This window comes from Clarias gariepinus, chromosome 15, assembly GCF_024256425.1.
Source record: "Clarias gariepinus isolate MV-2021 ecotype Netherlands chromosome 15, CGAR_prim_01v2, whole genome shotgun sequence".
NCBI lineage: Eukaryota > Metazoa > Chordata > Actinopteri > Siluriformes > Clariidae > Clarias > Clarias gariepinus.
Window position 1 is genome coordinate 3,053,426 of NC_071114.1, and position 26,575 is coordinate 3,080,000.

Sequence of the window (26,575 nt, forward strand, 5' to 3'; positions counted from 1 at the left end):
CTTAAATCTGGGCCAGTTTTTACATTCCATATCATAGGAATGGGTGAAGTTAGGAATTTTATCATGGCCAGTCACTAGAGGGCTTCAGAGACGTTTCTGCTTTCCTTTCATATCCCTGTTGTGATGTCCACTCATATACAGTCAACATTTTAGACATGCACATGGTGATGGGGAAAATTGTCAGGAAGGTCCTCAGGGCCAAATGGGCTAATACACACTGCCGGTGCAATGGCAGGATTCTGAGCATGTTGAATGCCTGCAGCTCTATCAAACCTAGAGTATCTCCTGATGTGGCAGCTGTCATCACTCAGCCTTTTTAAGCTGAATTCGAGCTCCCTGTGAAACTGAAAGCTGCACTGACAGTAAAGGCTTCATGAGTGCAGTGATGGCCATAAAGCACTGTTAATAAAAATTTAATGATCCAAAGACTGAAACACAGAAGAGGAATTCAGTTGACTCATTTCTATGTCGATAATAATAATAATAATAATAATAATAATAATAATAATCATCATCATCATCATCATTTGGAGATTCAAAAGGAATGAATGTGATTCAGTATCTCTGAAGAACTGCTGTTCAGGACGCAGAAATCAATCCAAAATGATACTGATTAGGACCCAGTGGGAGTATCTGGAGTGCAGTGTGTGTGTGTGTGTGTGTGTGTGTGTGTGTGTGTGTGTGTGTGTGTGTGTGTGTGTGTGTGTTTCCCTGAGACAATGCTGCACATGGCTATTGCAGACTTAAATGCTTTCATCACCAGCTTTCAGTGAGGACAGAAAGTGTTTATGGCTGGAGTGGTTTAAAGAGAGGTGAGGGGGGTCACAATGATTGTAAACAACAGATGGTTTGATCTGGGACATGTTAGTGTGAAGGAGCACTGCTGTTGAACAGACACTGAACTGTGTCTGCTCGTTTATGTCTGTATTACCCGTTGAAGGAATTTATGGTCATCCCTGTGGTTAACTGTTTAAATTCCCTGGCAGCTGAAACAGAAGCGACCGTGGTAAGTTTTTAGATATTGGCAATATTGGAATATCCATCCATTCAGCCATCCATCCATCCAAACAAGTGTTAGGTTTAAAAAGAAGAAGAGTGTCCACACACACACACACACACACACACACACACACACACACACACACACACACACACACACACAGACATAATGTCTGAAGATCTCTGTTTATTCTCAGCAAATAGAGCATTTTTAACATTTGGCCAGGTGCCTGTGTCACGTACAAGCCCAACATCAAAAGAACCATTAACACGTGAGTGGTAGAGAGACCCGGAGACCGTCAGGCCATAGGAAATACATTTGCATTTTCTTGGTTAAAGAAAAGGGTTCTAGCAAACAAGAGCCCTTTGGATGTACTGTATATTCATCCTTCTACAGGATTTGTTCATACATAAGGAGTCAGGAAGCGCAGTGAGGAGGCTGTTCTCAGGGCACAGGAACCTTCTCAGCAGATTATAATAGCTTACAATATTATACCACCTTACATTTGGCCAAACCTGCACTAACATTGTGTACAAATACTTATCCAAATACAACAATATGGAGTCGGTCCCCCTTTCGCAGTTGTAACAGCTTACACTCTTCTTTGAAGGCAGACCATAAGATGTTGGAATGTTCTTGCGGGAATCTGTGTCCATTCATTCTGTAGAGCATTTATAAGGTCAGACATTGATGTTGGATAAGAAGGGCTTACAATCCCCAAAGGTGCTTAATGGTGTTGAGGTCAGGGCTCTGTGTTCGGGCCGGTCGAGTTCTTCCACACCGAATTCGGCAAACCATGTCTTTATAGTTCCTGCTTTGTGCACTGGGGCGGAGTCATGTTGGAATAGAAAAGGGCTTTAAACAAACTGTTACTGCATAGTTGGAAGCATAGCATAAGATGTTAGTATGCTGAAACATTGAGATTGTCCTTCACCGGAGATAAGGAACCTGATTGAAACAAAGAAATATTTGATAAAAATTTTTTTATTCATATAGTGTATTTAGCTATCTATCTATTAATTGACCCCACACATTTAATGAAGGAACTCTCCTAGTCATAGGTAGACTCCTTAACAAGGTACTTCATACATTTCCACATGATTCAGTCACTTCCTGGATAAGGGCAAGTGTTTTATAATATTGTTTAGACTCCTAAACAATTGAGCATAGATCAAGGGGTTTCAATAAAAACATATAAATCTGTATATAGGGAATATTGAATTAATAATTATCTGTATATCCAAGTCTCCGGAGGTGAGGTGTAACTTAGACTGCTTACTGTAACGTACTGCTGGTACAGGGTAAATAGTATAAGGCCAGTGAATCTACAGAGAAAGCTTCTAACCACCTTGAGCTCATAAGAAGTACATTTTTTAAGTAAAGCTTGTAATTTCTTAAAAGAGAATGGAAGAATGGACAGGGCATCCACGTACATGTATAACCCCACCACTTTAACAAGGGGTTATTAAAGTGTAATACAGCACTGCTGGGAGGTGGACAGGGTGCAGGGTTGGAACATAATTTGCAGTAAAGAAAATTAGAAAGCGGCCATATAAAATTAATTTTGTTTGTCTTGATGTTAAGATTATTTGTATACTTCAGCATGAAAACAGGGTCATGTGACATGTGCAGACCCCATTTAGCAGGACACCAGATAAGATGAAGTTTTAATCACTTTGCACTGACTGGAAGAGAAAGCAGGGCAACCAAGGTTGAAAAATGAACACTTGTTATTTCTCATGGGAGTGTTAGGAAATGCAAAACAAGAAGGAAGGAATAGATGGAGGTAAAGAGAGTATTGCCCTGGTTTTCATCCTCATTGTTATCAGAAGCACGATCTGTGTGGAAAAACCTGCCAGTATATTTATTGCTACATCATGAAATTCTATTCATAGAAGCTCTTGGGACTATAGCCGCATTTCATTATGGAGAAATATAGATTCATGAGATTTACAATTCTAGGCCGGTTGCGTTAGAGACAGATGTAGAAGTTGGTAAAAAATTATCTACATAATTAGGTTCATTTACCGTTTTAAATTTGCTATTCTTAATGCTTTAATTCTACAGCATACTTCCTGATATAATTCAGACCAGCCTACTTCCCTGATCTAGATATGCCTCCATGGTTTCATACCTTTATTTGAATTTATTATTTACTTAATTATTTTACTAGACTAGATTTAAACTTAACCTAGACTTAAAACTCTAAAATTCAGGTAACAATAACCAAATTAGCAATTTCTCACTCTACTTCTTGTCTGGGCTCAAAATTCTAGCCTTACACATCAGAGACATAGACCTCTAATCCAATCAAATCAAATTAAAATTCTATTTGTCACATACACAGTCATACACAGTACGATATGCAGTGAAATGCTTAGACAACCACTTGTGACCTAAAAATAAAAGAATAGGAATAGAAATTAATTTACAGCATTATGAGGTCACATGTTCAAACTGTTGCTCCCTTTTTATATTCACCCTGATTTGTTTTCTTTTCAACACACAATTTAAACAAGTACAGAGTAAAATAATTATTTTAAATGCAAGATTCTCTGATCATTTGTATAACAATAGTTGAAGAATCATCAGCTAAGAAAGATTTCTCTAGAATGATTTTGCTCTATATTTTGCTAGACATGCTAACCTCCTTTAAGATCCATTTAATTCCACAGTGAAAAAAAAGAGTGTATAATTCCAGTTTAAAACCAAATTATTAACATAGTTAAACATTAGTGACAAGTTGATGTGATTTTTTTTGTTTTGCTTCTATATCAATATGTTTCACTTAATATCCTAAGTCATGAGGTATGTTTTTTGTATTCAAAATACTCATACGCTTATTTTTGTGTGATGATGATGTTGAGAAAGACTTGTCTTGTTGGATTTATTTCAGCCGAAGCAGACAGTAGACGGTCTACAAGCAGATCACTGAGAGTGATGTTCTCCACCTGTTTGACTTACGCTAGCACCACACACACTACTCATGGGTATAATACACTATCCACATACTATCTGCTATCATTCAGTTCAATTTACATGATTTAGATTTTTTTTCTGAAAATATATCTTTATAAAATATATCTTCTTCCTCTTTCATCACTGCAAGAAACCACTTCATGGCAGATGTTCATGTTCATCCATCATCCATCCACCGGCTCATCCATCGTTTGGAGAAGTGTGTCGCCCAGTTGGAGGATATGAGATGGACTAAGCTTACAATCCATGTTAATTTTAATAAGAATTGTATACCCATTTCTTCTAAGTTGCTTACGCTTCACAATCTCTTTTTTTCTTCTCTCTCTCTCTCTCTCTCTCTCTCTTTCTCTCCTCCTCCTTCTCCTCCTCCCTTGAACTAAATCCTCCTGGTTTATCTTTGGATAAACTTTCGTAAAAAAATTCCATTCCCTGTTCTTTAGGATTTCACCAGGAAATGATGAAATACTGTAGTTTATGTTCTTTGTTGTAACTGATATTAATGACACCAGGCATTTGGTCAAACCTATAAAAACTCTTTCTTTTGCTGTTCATAAATGTGTGTGTGTGTGTGTGTGTGTGTGTGTGTGTGTGTGTGTGTGTGTGTGTGTGACTGTGTCTCTCCTGGCATCAGAATTATTGATTTTTATAGTCATTGATTATTGATTATTGAAGCCCAGCCCAGGAGACCAAGCGTCTCGTTTATTCATCTACAAAACTTTAAACTTTACATAAACACGAATTATCTTGATTAAAATGTTTTGGGTTGCATAAAACAATGTGTTCTGCATATTTTCGTGAGTCAACTATTCAGTTAATTAACAACACCGCCTCAGCTGAAGAAGGTGTGCTTGACCTTTTGGCTAATTGTGTACTCTCGATTCCAATAAGAATTTATTTAGCAAAAAGTTTGTGTACGCTATTTCTGCTGGAAAAAAAAACGATAAACCACATCACATTTTTGTGTCAAATGCAGACTATTTAACTTACAATTAAACCTAAGCAATCATTTTAAAACTTATATATATATATATATACACACTCAACAAAAATATATTACCATTTCTCTCAAACATTGTTCACAAATCAGTCTAAATGTGTGATAGTGAGCACTTCTGCTTTGCTGAGATAATCCATCCCACCTCACAGGTGTGCCACATCAAGATGCTGATCTGACATCATGAGTAGTGCACAGGTGTACCTTATACTGCCCACAATAAAAGGCCACCCTGGAATGTGCAGGTTTGTCTCACAGCAAAATGCCACAGATGCCACAAGCATTAAGGAAGCGTGCAATTGGCATGCTGAAAGCAGGAATGTCAACCAGATCTGTTGCTCGTGCATTGAATGTTCATTTCTCCACCATAAGCTCCGAAGGCGTTTCAGAGAATATGGCAGTACATCCAACCGGCCTCACAACCGCAGACCACGTGTAACCACACCAGCCCAGGACCTCGACATCCAGCAGGTTCACCTCCAAGATCGTCTGAGACCAGCCACTCAGACAGCTGCTGAAACAATTGGTTTGCAGAACCAAACAATTTCTCCACAAACTGTCAGAAACCATCTCAGGGAAGCTCAACTGCATGCTCGTCGTCCTCATCGGGGTCTTGACCTGACTCCAGCTCGTCGCCGTGACAGACTTGAGTGGGCAAATGCTCACATTCGATGGCGTCTGGCACGTTGGAGAGCTGTTCTCTTCACGGATGAATCTCGGTTTACATTGTTTAGGGCAGATGGCAGACAGCGTGTGTGGCGTCGTGTGGGTGAGCGCTTTGCTGATGTCAATGTTGTGGATCGAGTGGCCCATGGTGGTGGTGGGGTTATGGTATTAGCAGGCATCTGTTATGGACGAAGAACACAGGTACGTTTTATTGATGGCATTTTGAATGCACAGAGATACCGTGATGAGATCCTGAGACCCATTGTTGTGCCATCCATCCATGAACATCACCTCATGTTTCAGCAAGATGTGGCACACCTGTGAGGTGGGATGGATTATCTCAGCAAAGCAGAAGTGCTCACTATCACACATTTAGACTGATTTGTGAACAATGTTTGAGAGAAATGGTAATATTGTGTATCTGGAATGAATTTTAGATCTTTAAGTCCATCTCATGAAAAATCAGAGCAGAAACAAAGGTGTTGCGTTTGAATTTTTGTTGAGCGGCACTTACCATAAACCTATGATAAAAATTATAGACCCTTTAGTTTGTTATATATATATAACAAACTAAAGGGTCTATAATTTTTATCATAGGTTTATGGTAAAGGATTTAGACAGAATATCAACCAAAAATCCAGAAAAAGCACATGATACAAATGTTATGAATTAAGTTGCATTTCTTCTTCTTTGTCTTTTGGCTGTTCCCTTTCAGATAAGTTAGTTAAGTTAAGTTTTTAAGTAATTTTTTATATATAATAAAATTTTAAATACAATTTTTATAAATGTGCTATATATAATTTATATTATACATTAAAAACACCAGAACCATCAAATTACCAATACTAAACACATAACACATGTTTAAAAGCCTCAGTAAACAGATACGTTTTTAAGTTCGATTTACAACATTTCAACACTGTGAGCTGAACGGACATGGAAAGATGAGCTTGTTCCAAAGGGTGGACCCAGACACAGAAAAAGCACGGTCGCATTTTAAATATAACTCTATGTTCCAACAGCAACCACTGTAACGAAACTAGGTAAAACTACGATTTAGTCGTGCTGCAGCATTTTGAACCAACTGCAGACGGGCTAGTGTCGAGTGACTGACCCCACAATATAGCGGGTTTCCGTGATCTAAGCGCGAAGAAATAAAAGCATGAATCAACACCTCAAAGTCATTGAAAGAAAAACAGCCCCTCACCTTATCCAAAATCCTCAAATGATAAAAGAACGACTTTACCACAGCTGATTTAAATTTAAGATTTCAAATTTAAAATCTGAGTCGAATTTTACCCCAAGATTCTTCACATGTGATCTAATATAGGGTGACAGTGGTCCCAAGGCGGGGGTTAGGATTTCAACAACCGACGGCGATCCAAATAATAATATCTCTTGAACTCATTTAAATGAAAAAAATTTGTAGCCATCCATTTTTTTAAAGTCACATAAACAATCAAAAAAGGGTTGCAACCATTTCAGATTTCCAAATTTTAAGAGCATTTTACAGCTGTGTGTCATCAGCGTAACAATGATAGGAAACTCCATATTTTGTTATTATGTGGCTTAAAGGCAACATATATAAAACGAAAATAGGAAACAGCCCTTGCGGAACACCATACAGAAGAGCGGCTAGAGCAGTCAATGATTCATTAAAAGAAACAGAGAAGGTTCTAGAATTCATAAACGATAAGAACCATTTCAATACAGTATCCGAAATACCAACCCACTGTTGAAGGCGCTCTAACAAGACACCATGATCTATGGTGTCGAAAGCGGCACTAAGATCTAACAATATTAACACTGCGCAGGGGTCGCCACAGCGAATCATCTGCCTCCATCTAACCCTATCCTCTGCATCCTCTTCTCTCACACCAACTAACTTCATGTCCTCTCTCACTGCATCCATAAATCTCCTCTTTGCTCTTCCTCTAGACCTCCTGCCTGGCAGTTCCAACCTCAGCATCCTTCTACCGATATATTCACCATCTCTCCTCTGAACATGTCCGAACCACCTCAATCTGGCCTCTCTGACTTTATCTCCAAAACATCTAACATGGGTTGTCCCTCTGATGAACTCATTCTTGATCCTATCCATCATCGTCACTCCGAAAGAGAACCTCAACATCTTCAGCTCTGCTACCTCCAGCTCTGCCTCCTGTCTTTTCTTCAGTGCCATTGTCTCTAAGCCGTGGAGCATCGCTGGTCTCACCACTGTCCTGTACACCTTTCCTTTCATTCTCTCACTCTTTTATCGCACAACACACCTGACACTCTTCTCCACCCATTCTAACCTGCCAACCCGCCTCTTCACCTCCTTTGAACACCCTCCGTTGCTCTGGACCGTTGACCCTAAGTACTTAAAATCCTGCACCTTCTTTACCTCTGCTCCCTGGAGCCCCTCCGTTCCTCTTGGGTCCCTCTTATTCACACACGTGTACTCCATCTCACTGTGGCTAACCTTTATTCCTCTGCTTTTCAGAGCATACCTCCACCTTTTCAAAGTTTCCTCCACCTGTTCCCTGCTCTCGCTACAAAGCACAATGTCATCTACAAACATCATAGTCCATGGGGACTCCTGTCTTACCTCATCTGTCATCCTGTCCATCATCAGAGCAAACAAAAATGGGCTTAGAGCCCATCCTTGATGCAGACCCACCTCCACCTTGAACTCTTCTGTCACACCTTCAGCACATCTCACCACTGTCTTAGCGCTCTCATACATGTCCTGCACCACTCTAACATACTTCTCTGCCACTCCAGACCTTCTCATACAATACCACAGCTCCTCTCTCGGCACCCTGTTGTACGCTTTCTCTAAATCTACAAAGACACAATGCAACTCTTTATTACCTTCTCTTTACTTCTCCGCCAGCATCCTCAAAGCAAATACTGCATCTGATGTACTCTTTCTAAGCATAAAACCATATTGCTGCTCACAAATGCTCACCTCTGCCCTTAACCTAGCTTTCACTATTCTTTCCCATAGCTTCATTGTATAGCTCATTAGCTTTATACCTCTGTAATTGCCACAGCTTTGCACATCTCCCTTGTTCTTAAAAAATTGGCACCAATACACTTCTCCTCCATTCCTCTGGAATCCTCTCACTCTCCAAGATCTTGTTAAACAAACTAGTCAGAAACTTTACTTTATGTCATCAGGACCAACAGCCTTTCCACTCTTCATTCTCTTTAACGCCCTTCTCACCTCACTTTTACTAATATTTGCTACTCACCTCTTTTACTCTTTGTTCTCTTTCATTTTCCTCACTCATCAGATCCTTAAAGTACTCCTTCCATCTTCCCATCACCCTCCTGGCATCTGTCAGTACATTTCCATCTCTATCTTTAATCACTCTAACCTGCTGCACATCCTTCCCATCTCTATCTCTCTGCCTCGCCAACCTGTACAGATCCACCTCTCTGTCCTTACTGTCTAGCCTAGCATACAGGTCCATATATGCTCTTTGTTTGGGCTTTGCCACCTCAACCTTCTCCTTACACTGCATCTCCCCTGTACTCCTGTCTACTCTCTTCAGTCCTCTCTTCTTACAGTAGCTCCCTGTTTCCCTGTATACACTCCTGGACTTCCTCGTTCCACCACTAAGTCTCCTTGTCCAATTTTCCCTTACCTGATGATACACCAAGTACCCTCCTACCTGTCTCCCTGATCACATTGGCTGTAGTTGTCCAGTCAACTGAAAGCACCTCCTGACCACCCATAGCCTGTCTCAACTCCTCCCTAAAGACTACACAACATTCTTCCTTTCTCAGCTTCCACCACTTTGTCCTCTGCTCTGCCTTTGTCCTCTTCACCTTCCTCACCACCAGGGTTATTTTACACATCACCATTCTATGTTGTCTGGCTACACTCTCCGATACCAACACTTTGCAATCACTGATCTCTTTCAGATTACAACTCTCTTCCCTCCCCCGTCATGGTCCCAACACTCAAAGTTCCTACTATCACTCCTAAACTCTTGCCATTCCTCTTCTCTCTTTGCTTTTGAACACGCCTTCCTCCTCACGTTCTTCGATCAACAGTAGCCCTATTTCCACTGGAACCCTGTAGCCAGTGGCGGTTGTTGTTAACCCGGGCCACGACCAGTTCGGTATGGGAATTATATTTGTGATTCGCATCATTGATTTGGCAAATGTTTTACGTCGGATGCCCTTCCTGACACAACCCATCCAGACTTGGGACTGGCACAAGAAGACACTTAATTGCTCCATTAATTTTTTATTGGATTAAGGTCTGAAGACTGGCTAGACCACTCCATGACCTTAATGTGCTTATTCTTGAGCCACTCCTTAGTTGCCTTGGCCCTATGTTTCGGGTCTTTTTTTATGCTGGAAGACCCAACCACAACCCATCTTCACGAGGTTCTCATCCAAAATTTTACAACACATGGCCTCATCCATTGGCCCCTCAGTGCAACAAAGTCAATCTGTACCTTTAGCAGAGAAACAGCCCCAAAGCATAATGTTTCCACCTCCGTGCTCGACTGTAGGGACTTTGGTGTTCTTAGTGTTACAGTCAGCATTTTTCTTTCTCCGAAAAACAGCAAGTGGAGTTGATGACAAAGAGCTGAATTTTGGTCTCAAATAGGGCATCATTTAGGTGGATCAAAGGAGGGGATCAAATACTTATTTCCCCCACTGTATATAGTATATCAATTTGTATTATAGCCCATCAATTATTCATAAACATTGTATTAGTTTCCACTTTTATGCTGACACTGTGTCTCAGCTAAAATAGACTGGAAACATCAGCTTCATAAAGAAATGTGTTAAAAACATTATACACTGGCTTACATTATAAACATTATCAACCTCTTACTTGTACCTGAAAAAATAGGTGTTCTTATATAAGCAGTCACTCTTAATAACTATTGATGAGCTTTTATTAACATCATACAACTGTAAATGGCCATGGTGTAATTATTGACTCCAGCCTCTCATTTCTCAATCTAATGTAGATAATATTGCTAGATGACCTTTTTCATCTTAGAAAGATTGCTAAGAAATATAATGTTATTACTTGATGCAGAGAAACTAGTTCGTTTGTTGAATTATTTTATGTTACTGTTTGGATGTTCTTATAGGTGCTTGAGCAAGCACCAGTTAGTCTAGAACGCAGTCCTTACCAGAAGAAATAATCACATCACCACCACTTTACCCACACAGCACCATTTCCCAGTAAAATTTTATACTGATAATAAAATACTAGTGTTTACATAAATAGTCTTAAATCAAAAGACCTGATAGAACTTCCTGTCTAATAAAATGTGCATCACCAACTTTTGATCAAAAGGTGCAGGTTCTTTGTTAATACCTAAAATAATGAAAATGACATTAAAGGGGAGGAGTACCCTTTTAGAAAGGCCCCACAGTAATGGAATAGCCTTTCAATTAGTGTTTAGAAATGACACAGTGTCACTGCTTAGGTTTAGGCTAAAAATATATAAATATTTTTGAGGCTTTTGTTAGTAAAGGTGCAGCTCTGGAGCATTCATGGGTACAGAGTGTCTGAGTACTTTGGGACAGTTGAATCGTTATCCTTGCTCCTCAACTCTCACACTGTCTGTCTGGTTTCTTTACAGTATATCTCCGGGCCTTGTCTTGTCTTTCCCTTTTAGTTAGGTTGTAAGAGCTAGTATTTAGTTCAGCCTGTATTTATTACAGCAACATGAAAAAGTATTTGCCACTTCCTGAATTTAAAATGTTTCAAATATTTATCACAAATACATGATTCAGATCATAAAATTTTTATATTTAAATAAATACAAACACAGTTATTTAATGATGATTTTATTTATTAGGGGAAAAACGCTGTCAGAACCTATACCTGGCCCTACATGAAAAAGCAATTGCTTCCCATGCTTAATCATGAATCAACTGTGATTTTTGAAAAGATGAGTAAAATTTTACTTGCGACATTCCTTGAATCAAGAAACAACTTTAACCCTTAAAATCATTATTATTTATTCTAATTAGTTTGATCGTCTGAATCATTTAAGTGTGACAAATATGCAGAAAACCAAAATTCAGGGAAGGGCAAATACTTTTTTACAGCACTGTATACTTTACTGCTCACTAAAGTTTTTATATATATTCCAGATTTTGGTAGAAGGCTGGGGTTAGAGCACAGGGTCAGCCATCTTATGGCACCCTGGAGCAGCCAGGATTAAGGGCTTAGCAGCAGCAACCTGGTGGAGTTGGTACTCGAGCCGCTGACCTTCCGATCAGTAACTTGGAGCCTTGTCACACTGAGCCACCACCACCCCATAAAAAGTTGATTACCTCACCAGGAATTGATCCCACCATGCAGTGGTGACCACCGACCACCAGAGACTCACCAATCTTGCCAGAGTCTCCACCTGCACACCTTGCGTAATGTTCATTCATCTTTTAACCATTACGTGGCATGAGCATGCCTGATAACCTGTCTTATAACCCCCCTTCTTGCTCTCTCTGAGTCTGGTTATGTTTAAGGCTTCTTCCTCATGTGATCTCAGGGAGTTTTTTTTATTATTATTATTTTTGTTTCCGGCTCACTTCTTAGATATTTGCAATTAAAAATTTTAAATATACAGTATATTTCATGCATTCTTTCATTCATTCACTCATTTATTCATTCATTCATTCATTCATTCATCTTCTATACTGCTTATCTTGTGTACAGGGAAAATTTCAAACATATTTAATATAATTTTGTAAAGCTGCTTAGTCACAATGGTCGTTGTTAAAAGCTCTATACAAATAAATCAGAATGAAATTGAATTGAAAATATGCAAATCCAGTTGATCTTAATTATTATGTAAATCCTCATAAGCAGCCTACATGCTGAGTAGGAAATGGACTTCAAGAATAAAATGCAAAATATTTCTCCTGCTTTTGTCTTTTTGTTCGCTTTAGCCAAGACACTGTTTAATAAATACTGTATAATAAACTACCTATCCAAGTCTGATTCTAATAGAAATAAATAATGTTTTCGGCATGCAGATTATACAACAGTTGTGAGAAGAAAGATGCAAACCTCAAATATTAAACTTATCACACTGTGTTAAGCTGTTCGTATCCATACAACTTCTTTAAAAAGTCGAGACTTCAGCAGACACATCATCATCGTTGATTTAATTATTAAACACAAGGCAGGTTTTTGCTGCTTGGCTGCTTATAAGAAGCAGAGGAAAAAATAGGTGCTGAAATGACAGGGTACATAATTCATATCATCATCTGCGCAAAGTGACAAGCTCAGCAATTACCAGTGCCCTCCGAACAACAGGAAATTGCTGGCAGAAAAGAAAACTCAGTCATTGACATGCAGATGCAAAGTGAAGAAAAAAATTAATCGGTTTCTGTCCCAAATGCTAGAATTAGTGTTTTGCTTGCCATTTAAGGGGTTAAAGTTGAGAAGTACTGTTGCTAGGCAACAAGGCAATATGGATTCCAAAATGGTCCTTACTGGAAATGTAACTGTTATGTCTGTTTTTATGGACAGTGTAAAAGTACGATAACAGTGTAAATGAGAAAAAGTCAATGCCAATTTTTACTATTTTGTTAGCAAAAAGACTAACACAGTGTCAGTACTTAATATCGAGTGCAAACAGAGAAACAACCAATGTACTGTATGTAACATCACAACCCACTAAAAAGTCAAAGCGTTGGTCAAAAGATTAAAACAGTAAGGCTACTAGTTATAGGGAGTACTGAAAAAGAAGACAAGGATACTGTCACGGATAAACCCCAGAGGGTACCATGCGCTCAGACTCCATTTTGTGTTCCTTTGTGTTTTTGTTCCCAAATGCACCTCGGTCAGGTGATGGGAGCGCTCACCCGAACCGAGGTAGCTAACTAGTTCCATTATAAATAGTCCTGTGTTTAGTTGACCCTTGGTCATGTATCTGTTATGTTAAAGTATGTAAAACATTGTGGTTTTGTGTTTCTCCTGGTTTGTGTTTGTCATGTTTAGCTCATGTGCCGTTTAGTTCCTGTTCAGTTGAGTCCTGCTGTATATAGTTCTTGTTGGTTTAGTTATTATGAATCCTCTGTGTTTTCAGCGTTATGGTGATTTCCTAGTTTCCTTGTTTTATGCTCCTTAGTTCTACTATGTAGGACTGGTTATTTGTGTTCTATTTCTATTTCCTTTATTAAAAGACTGTCAAAGTAAATTCACCTCTGTATATGCCTCACCTAAAGCCCACACACAGCACCCTGTGACAGATACAGATCAGGAGTACTAATCAGTTACATTAATGCTGCATTATTAGGAGTGTTATTAATATGTTTTAGCTGCAATCATTTTTTTATTCCTAACTAATGCAGTGAGGAGCATCTCATTTCCTAAACAACCATGTCGGAAGATGTGTCCCATCGTCATGGAAAAGTGTGGAAGTTTAGTACTGTAGCTGTGCTACACTGGGGCCATGAGTAGGTACATTTACAAATTGACAAGAAGGTGGCAGCGTTCCTGAGACTGAAAAGGGACTCAGGCAGCTCATTTGGTTGGCTCTCTTTTGCTGGAGGTTTGTACCTAATTATTATTTTATTTTTTTTACCACAAGTTTTAGGAAAAAGGCAACACCTTAAAAAAAAAATTCGGTTTGTCTGTAGACCATATGAGACTCACTGGGCTAGACCACCAACTATAAACACAAGGAATTGTATTACATTTAAATGTATTTAAAACCTTTTTTTTATTTTCATTTAAAAAGACTGTAATAACGTAAACATTTACATTTCTATTGTGCATTATATCTTGTTTATGTAAAAATTTGTGTAATGATTTTCTCTACTTTTTTCCTTGTTTTTTCTCATTTTGGCTAACACACTTTTAGATTTTAGTCCCCTAACATTATACAGTATGATGTTCCCAACTACTTTTCTTTATTTATTATCAATTCTTATAAATAGGCTTAATTAAATGAAGAACCGAGCTGCTCTCCCATTAAGTATATAATTAAATAAGATTTAAATAATAAAAAAAATGCTCTGGATGTAATTGAGAAATAATCAATTTAAAAAACTGAAATTAAAATGTGGACAGTTCACAATTACAAACCCAGAATACAAATGATAGGGACGTTTGAATTATGCAATTATTTTTATCCACTGTATTTTTGATTAGCTAAAAACGAAAAGTCAAAGTAAAAGTCAATTAAACAAAAATGTATGTGATTTATTTGCGGAATTAAGATTTAATTGAGATTTCACAAAGAAAGTTTTATTTTAAAAAAAGTGCAGGAAAGATTTGAATGCAATTGATTTAGGGAATAAATTAAAGAGGCAACGCAGAAGGGATAGGCGATGTAAGAACATGGAGTAAGAAAATAGGACAATAGAGTATGAAATATATTAATATCTCAAATGTAATGAAAACAAGGATCGCCCGTTTGCTTTTTCTCTTGAACCTTGTTTTGGATATGAAAAACTACACCAGCAAAGCAATTCATATGCAAATGGAAAAGTTTTCATATTTTCTATAGGTCTCTGAAAATTCCATTTAGTCTTGACCACAAATGGTTTCGTGTGAATAGTGCCTGAGGTGCTGAGGTACTGAATGTCCAATAAACTTGAATCCTTTACACAGTGATAGTTTCTGTCTCCTCCTGAGGACAGAATAAGTGTTTAGCATCAACAAACAAGAAGAAAAAAACGTATTTCATGTCTTTCTTTTAATGTAAGTCCAAAGAAGATGTGTACCTGTATACTACAGTGCCTTGCAAAAGTATTCATACCCCTTTTCCACATTACTTCAAACATTAATATATTTTACAGGGACATTTATGTGAGAGACCAACACAAAGTGGCACATAATTGTGAAGTGGAAGGCGAATGATAAACGGTTTTGAAATTTTTTCGAAATTTGAAAAAATAATATTTTAGAAATAACAAAGAAATATTTGAAAAGTGTGGTGTGTGTTTGTGTTCAGCGCCTCTGAGTCAATACTCTGAAAAAAAAAAAAACTTTGACTGCAATTACAGCTTCAAGTCTTTTAAGGTGCGTCTCTACCAGCTTTACACATCCAGAGAGTAAACTTATTGTAGAACAGCTCAAACTCAGTCGGATTGGATGGAGAGTGTCTGTGAACAGTAATGTTTAAGCCCTGCCACAGATTCTAAGTTGGATTTAGGTCTAACAGATGAGGATGGGTTCCCTGTTGAGTCTGGTTCCTCAAGGTTTCTTCCCATTGCCATCCCAGGGAGTTTTTCCTTACCACCATCACCATCACCCTTGGCTTGCTCATCAGGGACAATCTGATCACTATGATACACATTTTTATTTGCTCCTACAAATTTCCATAATCTTTTTTTTTATTTTGTAAAGCTACTTTGAGATAATAACCATTGTTCAAAGCGCTATATAAATAAAATGAAATTTTATTACATTTAATTTAATATTTGGCTCCATCCATCTTCCCATCTACTCTCACCAGGTTCCCTGTCCCTACTGGAGAAAAGCTTCCCCCACATCATGATGCTGCCATCATCATGCACATGGTTAGTTTTTCCACACATAGCGTTTTGCATTTAGACCCAGAAATTAAATTCTGGTCTCATATGACAAAGGGTCCCTTTTTCCACATGTTTGCTGGGTCCACCACATAAAATCCCAATAAAATAGATTTAAGTTTGTAGTTTTAACATGACAAAATGTGGAAAAGTCCAAGGGCTATCAATACTTTTGCAAGGCACTATATAAGTATCGCCTCGCCACCTACTTAAATAAACAGTTTAATAACTAAATGTGCTGAACGTGTTCCCCTTAAACTACAGATATTTTTGCATGACCAGGACGAGTTTGGTGTTACATGTTTAGTGTTTTTTAATGTTTGCTTTTAGCTTTGACGATAATGTAACTAATGTACAATTATGGGATGTTTATAGCTACCAGATTCTGCATTGGCCTAAAACAACATCAAGTTATTCATAGTCTTAAACTGACATTTAGATGCCATGTTTAATGTGTATTGTTTGAAGACAATGGACCTTATTCCTCCCACGTCATTTAATATCACTCTGCATGAGACTCGGGCAGGAGATGCAATGATGATTTGGACACAAATAGACCTGCAATTTGATTTATTTTTAGTACAGACATATTCTGCCATTTTATTTAATTACACGTTTAAACATAAACACTGCCCCCTCCAACAGATATTTTAAGGCAAGACGTTTGCCAAGTTGGAGCCAACAGTATAAGCTCTTCTTCTTTGTTGTCAGCATTAGTCCAGTGAAATAAGAAGTAAACTTAAGACCCCATATGTAGACTGAAGAATATTTTATTTGCATGATCCAATTATTCTAACAATAATGCTAACAAAGACAGAAAGTCTATCTTTCTGCATTGAAACCTGGGGTCTTAGAGTACTTCAAATGATGTGCTCACTGTTAGCTAATTTAGCTAATTAACATCTAGTGTAAGGGAGACTTTAACCAAACTATTCACTTAAAATTGTTCACATCCTCGACACAGCACTTTATTTGTCTTGCTAAGGACCGTGCGCTAGTGTGTTTCTTGATAGATGGATTTAATCTTTTTTACACCGTTACACATACACACAACAATCACATACATTTTATCTTGAATCCAAATTCCTGTTTAATCGTCTCATTCATTGGTGTTCTCAGAATGTCCTTTTCATGACCTGATTTAATGTTGCTGTAAATGTGGCTATTTAGACTTGGTGCGCTTCTCACACCTTTTTAACATGCAGGTCACAGTCTCAGACTTTCCCATTACCAATGGTTCAAATCGGCTTTTTCAATTTCCTTCACAGGGGGATATTTGGGTTAATATCACTATAAAGTGCCTTTGATGTTCTCATTAGAATCACATGGTGTTGAAAAAAATGTTAATGTTGAAAAAATGTTGAAAAATAAAAATCTGAGGTTTTATTATAAATTAACAAATACTTGGACACATATAGGTATATATATCATCTCTTGAAATGTGTTTCCCTCATTTCATTTTATTTCATTTTCTTTGATTGGACATGTGTGTGATTTTGTTGCTAACTTCAGTGTGTGCAGTAAGTGGTTAAAGGATGCATTAAAATACTTTGTACAGTACAGGTTATTATTCTCAACATATTCTTTTTAAAAAGAAAAATTACTTCCCTTTTTAATAATAATAATAGAAAGAAGAAGAAGAAACCTCCACCCTGTCATTAATCCTTCCATGACAGGGTGGACATGTGCACAGAGATTTTGTCACATTTTAGATATATATTAATATCAACAGACTTAAATTAAATATTTCGTTGAGAAGGAGACAAAATATATTTTTTAAAAATGTGCATTTTATAATCGCAATGAGATAAAAATTCTACTTTGAATTTGTCCCTGACATGGAGGATATATTCTGCGATGTGCTCGTATATTATCCGTATGCAGTTCATTTATGAAAAGCGCTGGAGCGTAACCAATATGCATTTCTAACAGCATAAAGTCTCCTTAATAAAGTTAATAGTTTGGGAGCTTTGCTTTTTTGCGGTAAAGAGCCTTATCTGGATTAGACTTATCTGTTCTGCAAGGAGGTCTGCACTGCCACCCTGCACTTTCAGGTTCCAGGTTTGATTCCCGCCTCGCGGTCTGTGTGCATGGAGTTTCTATGTTCTCCCTATGCTTGATGGGTTTCCTCTGGGTATTCCAGTTTCTTCTCACAGTCCAAAGACATGCAGATTAGGCTAATAGGCGTTTCCAAATTGCCCGTAGTGTGTGAATGAGTGTGTGTATATGTGTGTGCCCTGTGATGGATTGGCACCGGTCCAGGCTGTATACAGGATATACACACAGCAGTATAGACAGTGATTGAGTGAGTATTAATTTAATACTGTAGCACAAAGTCAGGAATCATGTTTTTTTTTCTCTTCATGCAAATGGATGGATGATAGACCTGGATTCAGGATTTCCCTTCTGGACTTTCACTGGTTGCTTCTTATCAATGTTCTTGTAAAGTGTCTTATATGCTTGAAAATATTGGAAATATTGGACCACTTGCAGTGTGACAAACAGAGAAAACTGTGTTTCTGTAGTGCTCAAGTGATTAGAGGGGGAACAGGTCCTTCAAAGTTTTCAACAGGAAATTAGGGCGAAAGTCTTCATAGATATGTGGTGTACATTCATGTGTCATGGCTAGTATGATGTTTACCACTAGGATGGAGCCCAGGTGAGGTTCCTTATTTAATTCTCTAATGAAATTCCATCAATTATCTATTACAATGTCACATCTCAGATGTTAAAAGGTTCATCTAATGTTAAAGTTATACAAAATTAACAAATGTAGCCTTTGACTTTGTTTAGAAGTAACATTTTGAAGGTGTGACTGAAATTGCTTAGGTTCTCTCTGCACCAGTTTAACCCAAACTTTAACTCAGCTTTAGGTGAATGGTTTAGGTATTAAGGCATCCCAATCTTCATGGACCTCGCTTTGTGCTTAAAAGACAAATTATACACTTATTTGTCAGAAACAATTAAGATATGGATGTGATGGTAAATTGTCCACAAACTTATGGCCTTATGGTGTATGTAAGTCAGTTTTGATAAATAAAAACCAGAATGCTTCTGAAGTTGAAAACATTGACATTTATTTCTCGAGTTTGGAGCGTATACATCTTCTGATTACTCTGGGTTTTATTAATTATTGGCAAAGATACTATAGTCGCATTTTTATACATAAATACAAAAATCTGAGGTAGGGCCTCAATGACATTTAAAATAAATTTTCACATACATGATATTATTTTATGGCACAGGATTTTAAACCTATACATATATATCTTTTCATTTATACATATATATATATATTTATTTATTTGTTTTTTAAACTGATATCATGACATGTTGGAGGTACAGATCTGTATCCATAGGCAGATTTCCCTCTCTTTAATAAAACACACAGAAATATATATTACATAAGTAATTAGAAATTTTACCTATGCAGTGATAGGTCCACAATAAAGTGCCGAAAGACACAACAGACATTACATTAGAGATCTATATGGAGATAAATGACTGACTAGAAGCTACTCGGTATTGATATTTTTGAAATACATATGATAAATATTTATTTATATTTATTTTTAATTACCTATAAGGCTGATTGACCTGAACATACATCAGTGAGCACTACATGAAAAATGAGTGGCAGTATCTCTGTCTCCTAAACACATAGCTTAATATTGTCTTCTTTATATATATATATATATATATATATATATATATATATATATATAGTTTATTTATATAGTTTATTTGTAGGTACTATCTTTTATTTGATAAATATTTAATAAAATTCTCCTTCTTTGGTTACCTGCTGGCTCTTGGCCATAGGCGATCGTTTATTTCCTTTTTTTTAAGAAGGGGAAAAATCTATTTAAAAAACTAAAGCCAACTGGTTCTGATATGAGGAAGGCATGCAAAAAAGAGAAAGAAGGAGAAAGAGAAAGGAGGAAAAGAACACTGGAATAACACATGAACACAAACAGCGCATGCAAATCAGTCAGCTAGCTATTTATTTAGTGTCCTTATGTTTTAATTGTTCAGGTGGGCTTGAGAGAGGGGAGAGACGTTAGGCCTAGAGAGAGAGGGGGGGGGGGATTTTTTTCTTTTAAAAAATATATAATATTTTTCTTTCTAATTCTAAGATCGTCAATATCTTGCAGGCTTTGATAATCTTTTTTTAATCATTGTTCTGTCTACAAATGCATCCAAAACCCTCCCCTGTTATTAACCTGATAGAAGGCTTTTAGCTCGCTGCTCAGAGATGGTCTTTATATTATTTGCTGGCGTTTGGGAAACCACATCTATGAAGATGAATGGTATGAAGTATTTCTTTTAACTTCATTTTCTGCACTGTATAAATACTGTCATGTTTGGCTGCGGTATTCAGACGCTTAAAATGAATTTCATAAACAACTGAAGTTTTGTAGAGATTTGGAAGACGAGGAGGAGGAGGAGGAAGGGGCTGACTATCTCGCTCAAAGCAGAATCTGTCCAGAATGCCAGCTCACATTGGCAGAGTTCACCCTCATTATTACACTTCCACAGTGACTCCCTGTGCCCTTAAATTATATAGAGAGATATAAAGCCATAACTATATGAAAGGCCTCTCACACCGCTCCTCAGGCTCTAAAAACCTACCAAAAAGTGGTTTCTAATGAATCAATTTGCATCCTGGAGGGAAAAACAGACATTTAAAGATGGCCTTTTTTCACTTTTCCAGTACACAGGGATCTTTTTCTCTTTCAGGACATTGCATGTTATTTATACAAGGCAATTAAGATCCAGCTCATGTGGCTGTGTCTATCATCGCTGTTTATCTTTAACATAATAAAGTTTAAGGAATATTGCTTTAATTTTTTTTTTTTTTGTATTGCAGCTGTATTTTTAAACATATATTTAGAGATGGACTACAGGACAGGATGTTGCTTTAAATCCACGAGGATATGATTTAAGTGACCAAAATCCATGATCTTGCATAAAAATGATTATCCAACATCTACACATAGAATTTAGCCCTAACAGTTCAGCTTTTGACGTAGGCTTCAGGGGTAACCTTGGGTTAATCATGCTCTCAGTCACTAGGCTGATGATCACATTGCCTTATTAAATAAATACCTTGAGTGTAAACAATTGTGTAACTAAAGGCCACATCCAGATCAATCTGGATATCAATGTCTAATTTAAACTTTGCTGGGTTTTTATCTCAAGGTTGGTTTCATAATATTTTCACAAATATAATTATTTTACACTGCATTCTCAGGGACATTATTCAAACTACGCTGTGCTCCGTTTCCTTAAAGACACACGTCTAGACATATTAACACACAAGACAGTACATGCCATAACAACAACATGCCCCAGGAAGCTAAATCTGATTTTAAAGGCTAAAACAAACTATATTTTATTGTTTCTGCCTGCTGTAAGCATGGTAAAGGGTTCAATATTTCCACAGCGCTGTATATATAATATTATAATATTATATAACATGCTGTAATAAATGTATAAAGAGGCCATTTGACCTACCGTCATGTTACTCTTAAGCTTTTTTTAACAAATTTGTAATTGTCTTTGGAATAAAAAGCAGAACTTTGAACAATTTGGCATTTTTGTACACCATGTTCAGGCCCCACTGACTGTCGGGTCTTTTCCCTCTCTACCGTCTACCCCAGGGCTGCTTACACTAGATGGCTATTTAGGAACAGAGTTACTAAGGATTGCACTTTGATACACCCGCAAACACACACTCACACACATACATTTTTTTGTGCTACTAAATACTAAAAGCAATTCATATACATACCATATATTAATATATTATATACCATAGTTTGTTTGTTTTTGTTTTGTTTTTTTCTTTTTTTCTCATGACACCTCATCTTTAGAGTCTACTGATGACGTGACTGCAAGTCGAACTTCATTTCACGGTGTGAGACAGCATGCAGCGGATCCGGACGCACTCGAACATCTCAGCGACTGTGTTTGTAGCATTTCAAGCAACTTCACTCAAAGCACCGATAGACGTCTGTGTGATATGAGGCCAATGATCTATGATTGCTTTAGAATTAGTTACTTTGATTGGTCACTATTACACATCTAACTTAAAAACACATACATATATTAAACCTCTGAGTTGTAGTAGAAGGTCATTTTCCTCATGGCTTTCAGAATGTGGCTGTGACTGTCGGACATATAGTGTTATTATTGTCTGTTATTCTACGTCACGTCATGAGTGTACAGTAAGATATGAACTGATTAAAGCATGCAACCCTCACATGAAGTGAAAGCCACAGTATATATCTATGGACTATATCTGTAGACATTACATGTCTTTAGAGTACTGGTGTCCCCTTGGAGACTTTAGTACGCTGTTTAGTTTAGTACTAGTGTTACTATCTGGCTACTTAAGTCTTTAGTGCAAGACTATATCTACGTATATTTTTTTATTGGCTAAAAGCAAATGGCCAAAGTACCAACTTTGGTTTAGCAATTCTCCTGCGTTTAAATTAAGGAAAAATATGAGCTGTAATATTCCAAATCCACCCTCCCATTGTCCAGTGAGGAGGGGCACATTATTAAATATAATAAATATATATAGGGTCATTATCCATCTCTGAAAAGTGTGTGTGTGTGTGTGTGTGTGTTAGAAGCATTTAAAAGTCTGAAACTAATTTGGATATTTTGCAAATAAAAAGGATAAATAAATCCACTTCTTGAGAAAGATAAGGCCAATGACAATTATACCTGAGACCCTTATTCATGGCGAGACTTAGACGATAGATGTAAGGAGGAGAAGCAGAAACATCTCCGAACATCTTACTCAGAGACGAATAACATTTTTTTTTGTAATCTACTGACATCGAAGGAAGGTGATGACATTTAACACACAGCTCAACTAACTACGACTCTCTAAAATATATAAATATCATATTTATCAGCCGCACAGCTAACGACACACGGGTTAGCACACATGCCACACTGTCGGGGTAAATTTATACATGTATATGTATTTATATCATAAAGGTTCTCCTTCCTGCATAAAAGACGCAGCAAGTCGAAGTAAAGATCACAAACATGTAGCGTTAAATATACTGTATGAATGTTTCTCACACATAAATGCTACCTGGGCACTGAGGAGTGTCCTAAATATTATGGCTGCAATCTTTAGCTATGAAATGATGTGAGAGATTAATGTGCATACAGTTTGGAGAGATTACATGACCGACAGAAATCAACTAATAGCTTTGTGCTTCTTGTGATGCAAAGATACAGGATTGAGCAGCTAGTATCATATATCAGTATATTATCGCTTTCCCTAGCTTTAGATTCATTCTGACTTGTACAGCAATCGTAAGTGACAGAAAGGTGCTGCACAAAAATAAAATCTATTACTGTTAGATTCAGAAGAGATCAGAGGCACAAAGTTACGAATTTAAAGAGCGGGTAAAGAGCAGGAATTAGCCTTGAACTACAAGTCCGTCTCCCTCGTATGGTTTGGGGAGTTTCAGGACGTGTTCGTGTGAAGAGTGTGTACAAGATGTCCGCCACGGAAATGATAGCGGCTGTGCAGCCAAGAAAAAAAGCACAAGAGCTCGAGAAAAGTGAAGACAGGGAAAAGGGCGGAAGTTAGAAGAGAAAGAGGGGGGGGGGTCCTGCTAGGAAAGAAAAGATTAAGAAGAAGTTGAAGGTAGAAAATTGAAGCTGAAGTTTGAATGATCAAAATGGCTGAAAGAGTTTAAATAAAGTTTAAGCCCCCAGTGCATTCGAGCCAAGTCCTGTGCTGTACTGCGTACTGAGGAATTAATAGAAATTAAGTCTAGACAAATGGAGTCATTCGGTCAGAGAGCAGAGCAGTCGTTAATTAGAGGTCAAGGGCCAGAAAGCTGGAAGTCTTTAGGAGGAAGTTTAAGACCCAGTGAATTTGTTCCAAGCGGGTCAATCATGTTTTTATAGCGCTCACCGCGATGCTTCATCAAGAAGGGACCCCAATCAGGCTGAGGAGAACATACAAGCTTTAATCGCTGCAGAGACAGAGGGAGGGGGGGGGGGGGGGAGAGGGGGAGAGAGATGGGGAAGGGGGGGAGAGAGAGAGAGACAGAGCGAGAGAGGGGGTGAGAGAGAGAGGGAGAGAGAGAGGGAGAGGGACAGAAAGGGAGGGGGGGGAGGGTGAGAGAGTGAGTGAGAGAGGGGGGAGAGAGGGGGGGTGAGAGAGTGAGAGAGAGAGGGGGACAAAGAGGGGGAGAGAGAGAGGGGGGGAGAGAGTGAGAGTGGGAGAGAGAGTGGGAGAGGGAGGGGGAGAGAGGGGGAGAGAGATGGGGAGAGAGAGGGAGAGAGAGAGAGAGAGAGAGAGTGGGAGAGAGAGTGGGAGAGGGAGGGGGAGAGAGGGGGAGAGAGATGGGGAGAGAGTGGGAGAGAGAGAGAGAGAGAGAGTGGGAGAGAGAGTGGGAGAGGGAGGGGGAGAGAGGGGGAGAGAGAGACAGGGAGATAGAGAGAGAAAGAGAGAGAAAGAAATACAAAGTTTCATTATTTATTATTATTATTATTATTATTATTATTATTATACTATCAGCCATACAAACACTGTAATGTCATTATAGCCATAAGCTGAAGCTGAGAGAAGTGTAACTAATACGGTGATTAAACAGTATAATATCAACAGATGATAAACATTATGTTAAACAGTACCTGCTATAGTTCATGCGCCTGATTATATCTTATGATTCATCAATAACAGTTTTTATGAGTAGCCTGGTACTAAATACATCTTTATTTATGCAAAAATTATTAGGAACATTCTTTTACATTTTCAGTTTTACTCTAAAAAACAGCATATTATAAACACACATTAATTTGACTAAACTTCAATTAACTGAGTCTGGATTGAGTTTATAAGTTCATTAATATAATGCATATGCTTATTATTACCTCGATAATGGATCCTGGAGCAAGGTGCATCTTGATGACGAACATGATGGGGATCCAGATAACTGAGCAGATGACCATGAGCCACCCGAGCACCATGGACCAGGTGGGGTAGGTGTAGTCCTCATAGGTCATCACCTTCCACTGGTACAGACTCAGTCCCAAAATAAACTGCAACACAGAACAGGATCAAAATCAAACTACCACCCAGTGCTGAATAAATGTAAACCCTACAGTATATAAAATCTGAACTACAACTTGGTGGTGAATAAATTGAACCTATAGCACACTAGAGAATACAGTATACAGTATACAAACTACAGTATAACACAACAGAACACACCGGTACTAGACTTCTACTAGAACCTCTAGGAGCTTTTTATGTTAAATCAATCAATCAATCAATCAATCAATCAATCAATCAATCAAACAAGCAATCATGATGCTATTTTGATTCTTTTATTATTATTATTATTATTTCAGGCATATTGCTTTAGTCCTTTTTTTCCTCATAGACAATGCCTTTATTTTTTAATAATGTATAATGATATGAGGACGGGATCAATATTAATATAATCATTTAATTATATTATTATAAAAATAATAAACCTCTTTATCATTAATGCCTTGTTTTTGTTTGTCTTTAGTAGCACTGCTGCATTGTGTGTTTCTCTGGAAGATATTCTCAGGTTAACCCCATATGCATTGTTTCAACACAACCACCACAGCTGTTAATGCTCACCCTCTTCACACGGCTCTCCTCCTGTGGGACATTTATTTTAGCAAGAACACTGTGCACTTTATGTTTGACTGATAACGGCTGCTGCCACATGTCCTTACACACATGATTATTGTACATTAGAACATTAATACACATCACTAGCTATTTCATTTTTTTCCCTTGCACATATTTATATAGTTGTATTTTTTGTATATTTTATTTCTTTATTATTACTTATATTTGCAAATTTTATTTTTATTCTCTGCACATTGAATCCTTTTCATATTTCACTTCACCTTTATTTTAATGCAGATTTGATTTAGTTTACTTTACACTTTATCTTCTTATTCTGCACATTGCCAGGCCTGTAAGCTTTTCACTGCACGTCATATTGTGTTCGGTTCTGTATCTGACAAATAAAATGTGAATTTGGCAGAAAGTTAGCATTTTTTTTCAATGGGGGCAGAAATTCCAACTCTTTTATCCTATAACTTTAACAAAATGTTTTTTTTGGATGATGGGGATAATGAAGACAGAGGGGTCAGGAAAAAAGAGAGACAACTGTTACTTGAAGAATAAAACATACTGTGAGAATAGTAGGTGTTACAAAAGCCCAACATATCCTCCAGAACCTGTTCGGCTGGAAACCAATCATCATTTCTATGTCCTCACAGAATCTCTGCAAGCCTGCACAGAGAGAGAGAGAGAGAGAGAGAGAGAGAGAGAGTATTGATTTATTGATGTAGAAGAAAACAAAGAACAAAAGAGAAAATAAATTAGGACA

General features: G+C 37.6%; 1 protein-coding gene across 1 annotated transcript in view; it reads right to left on the reverse strand.

The window, feature by feature from the left end:
• Positions 1 to 19,911: 19,911 nt before the first annotated feature.
• slc6a5 (solute carrier family 6 member 5) overlaps positions 19,912 to 26,575 on the reverse strand; it is a 25,660-nt gene continuing 18,996 nt past the window's right edge. The window contains exons 13-15 of the mRNA XM_053513268.1: positions 26,378 to 26,478; positions 25,074 to 25,241; positions 19,912 to 24,169 (exon numbers count right to left, since the gene is read on the reverse strand). Of these exons, the coding sequence (XP_053369243.1) occupies positions 24,017 to 24,169; positions 25,074 to 25,241; positions 26,378 to 26,478 (422 nt within the window). The 3' untranslated portion in view covers positions 19,912 to 24,016. The remainder of the gene's footprint in view (positions 24,170 to 25,073; positions 25,242 to 26,377; positions 26,479 to 26,575) is intronic.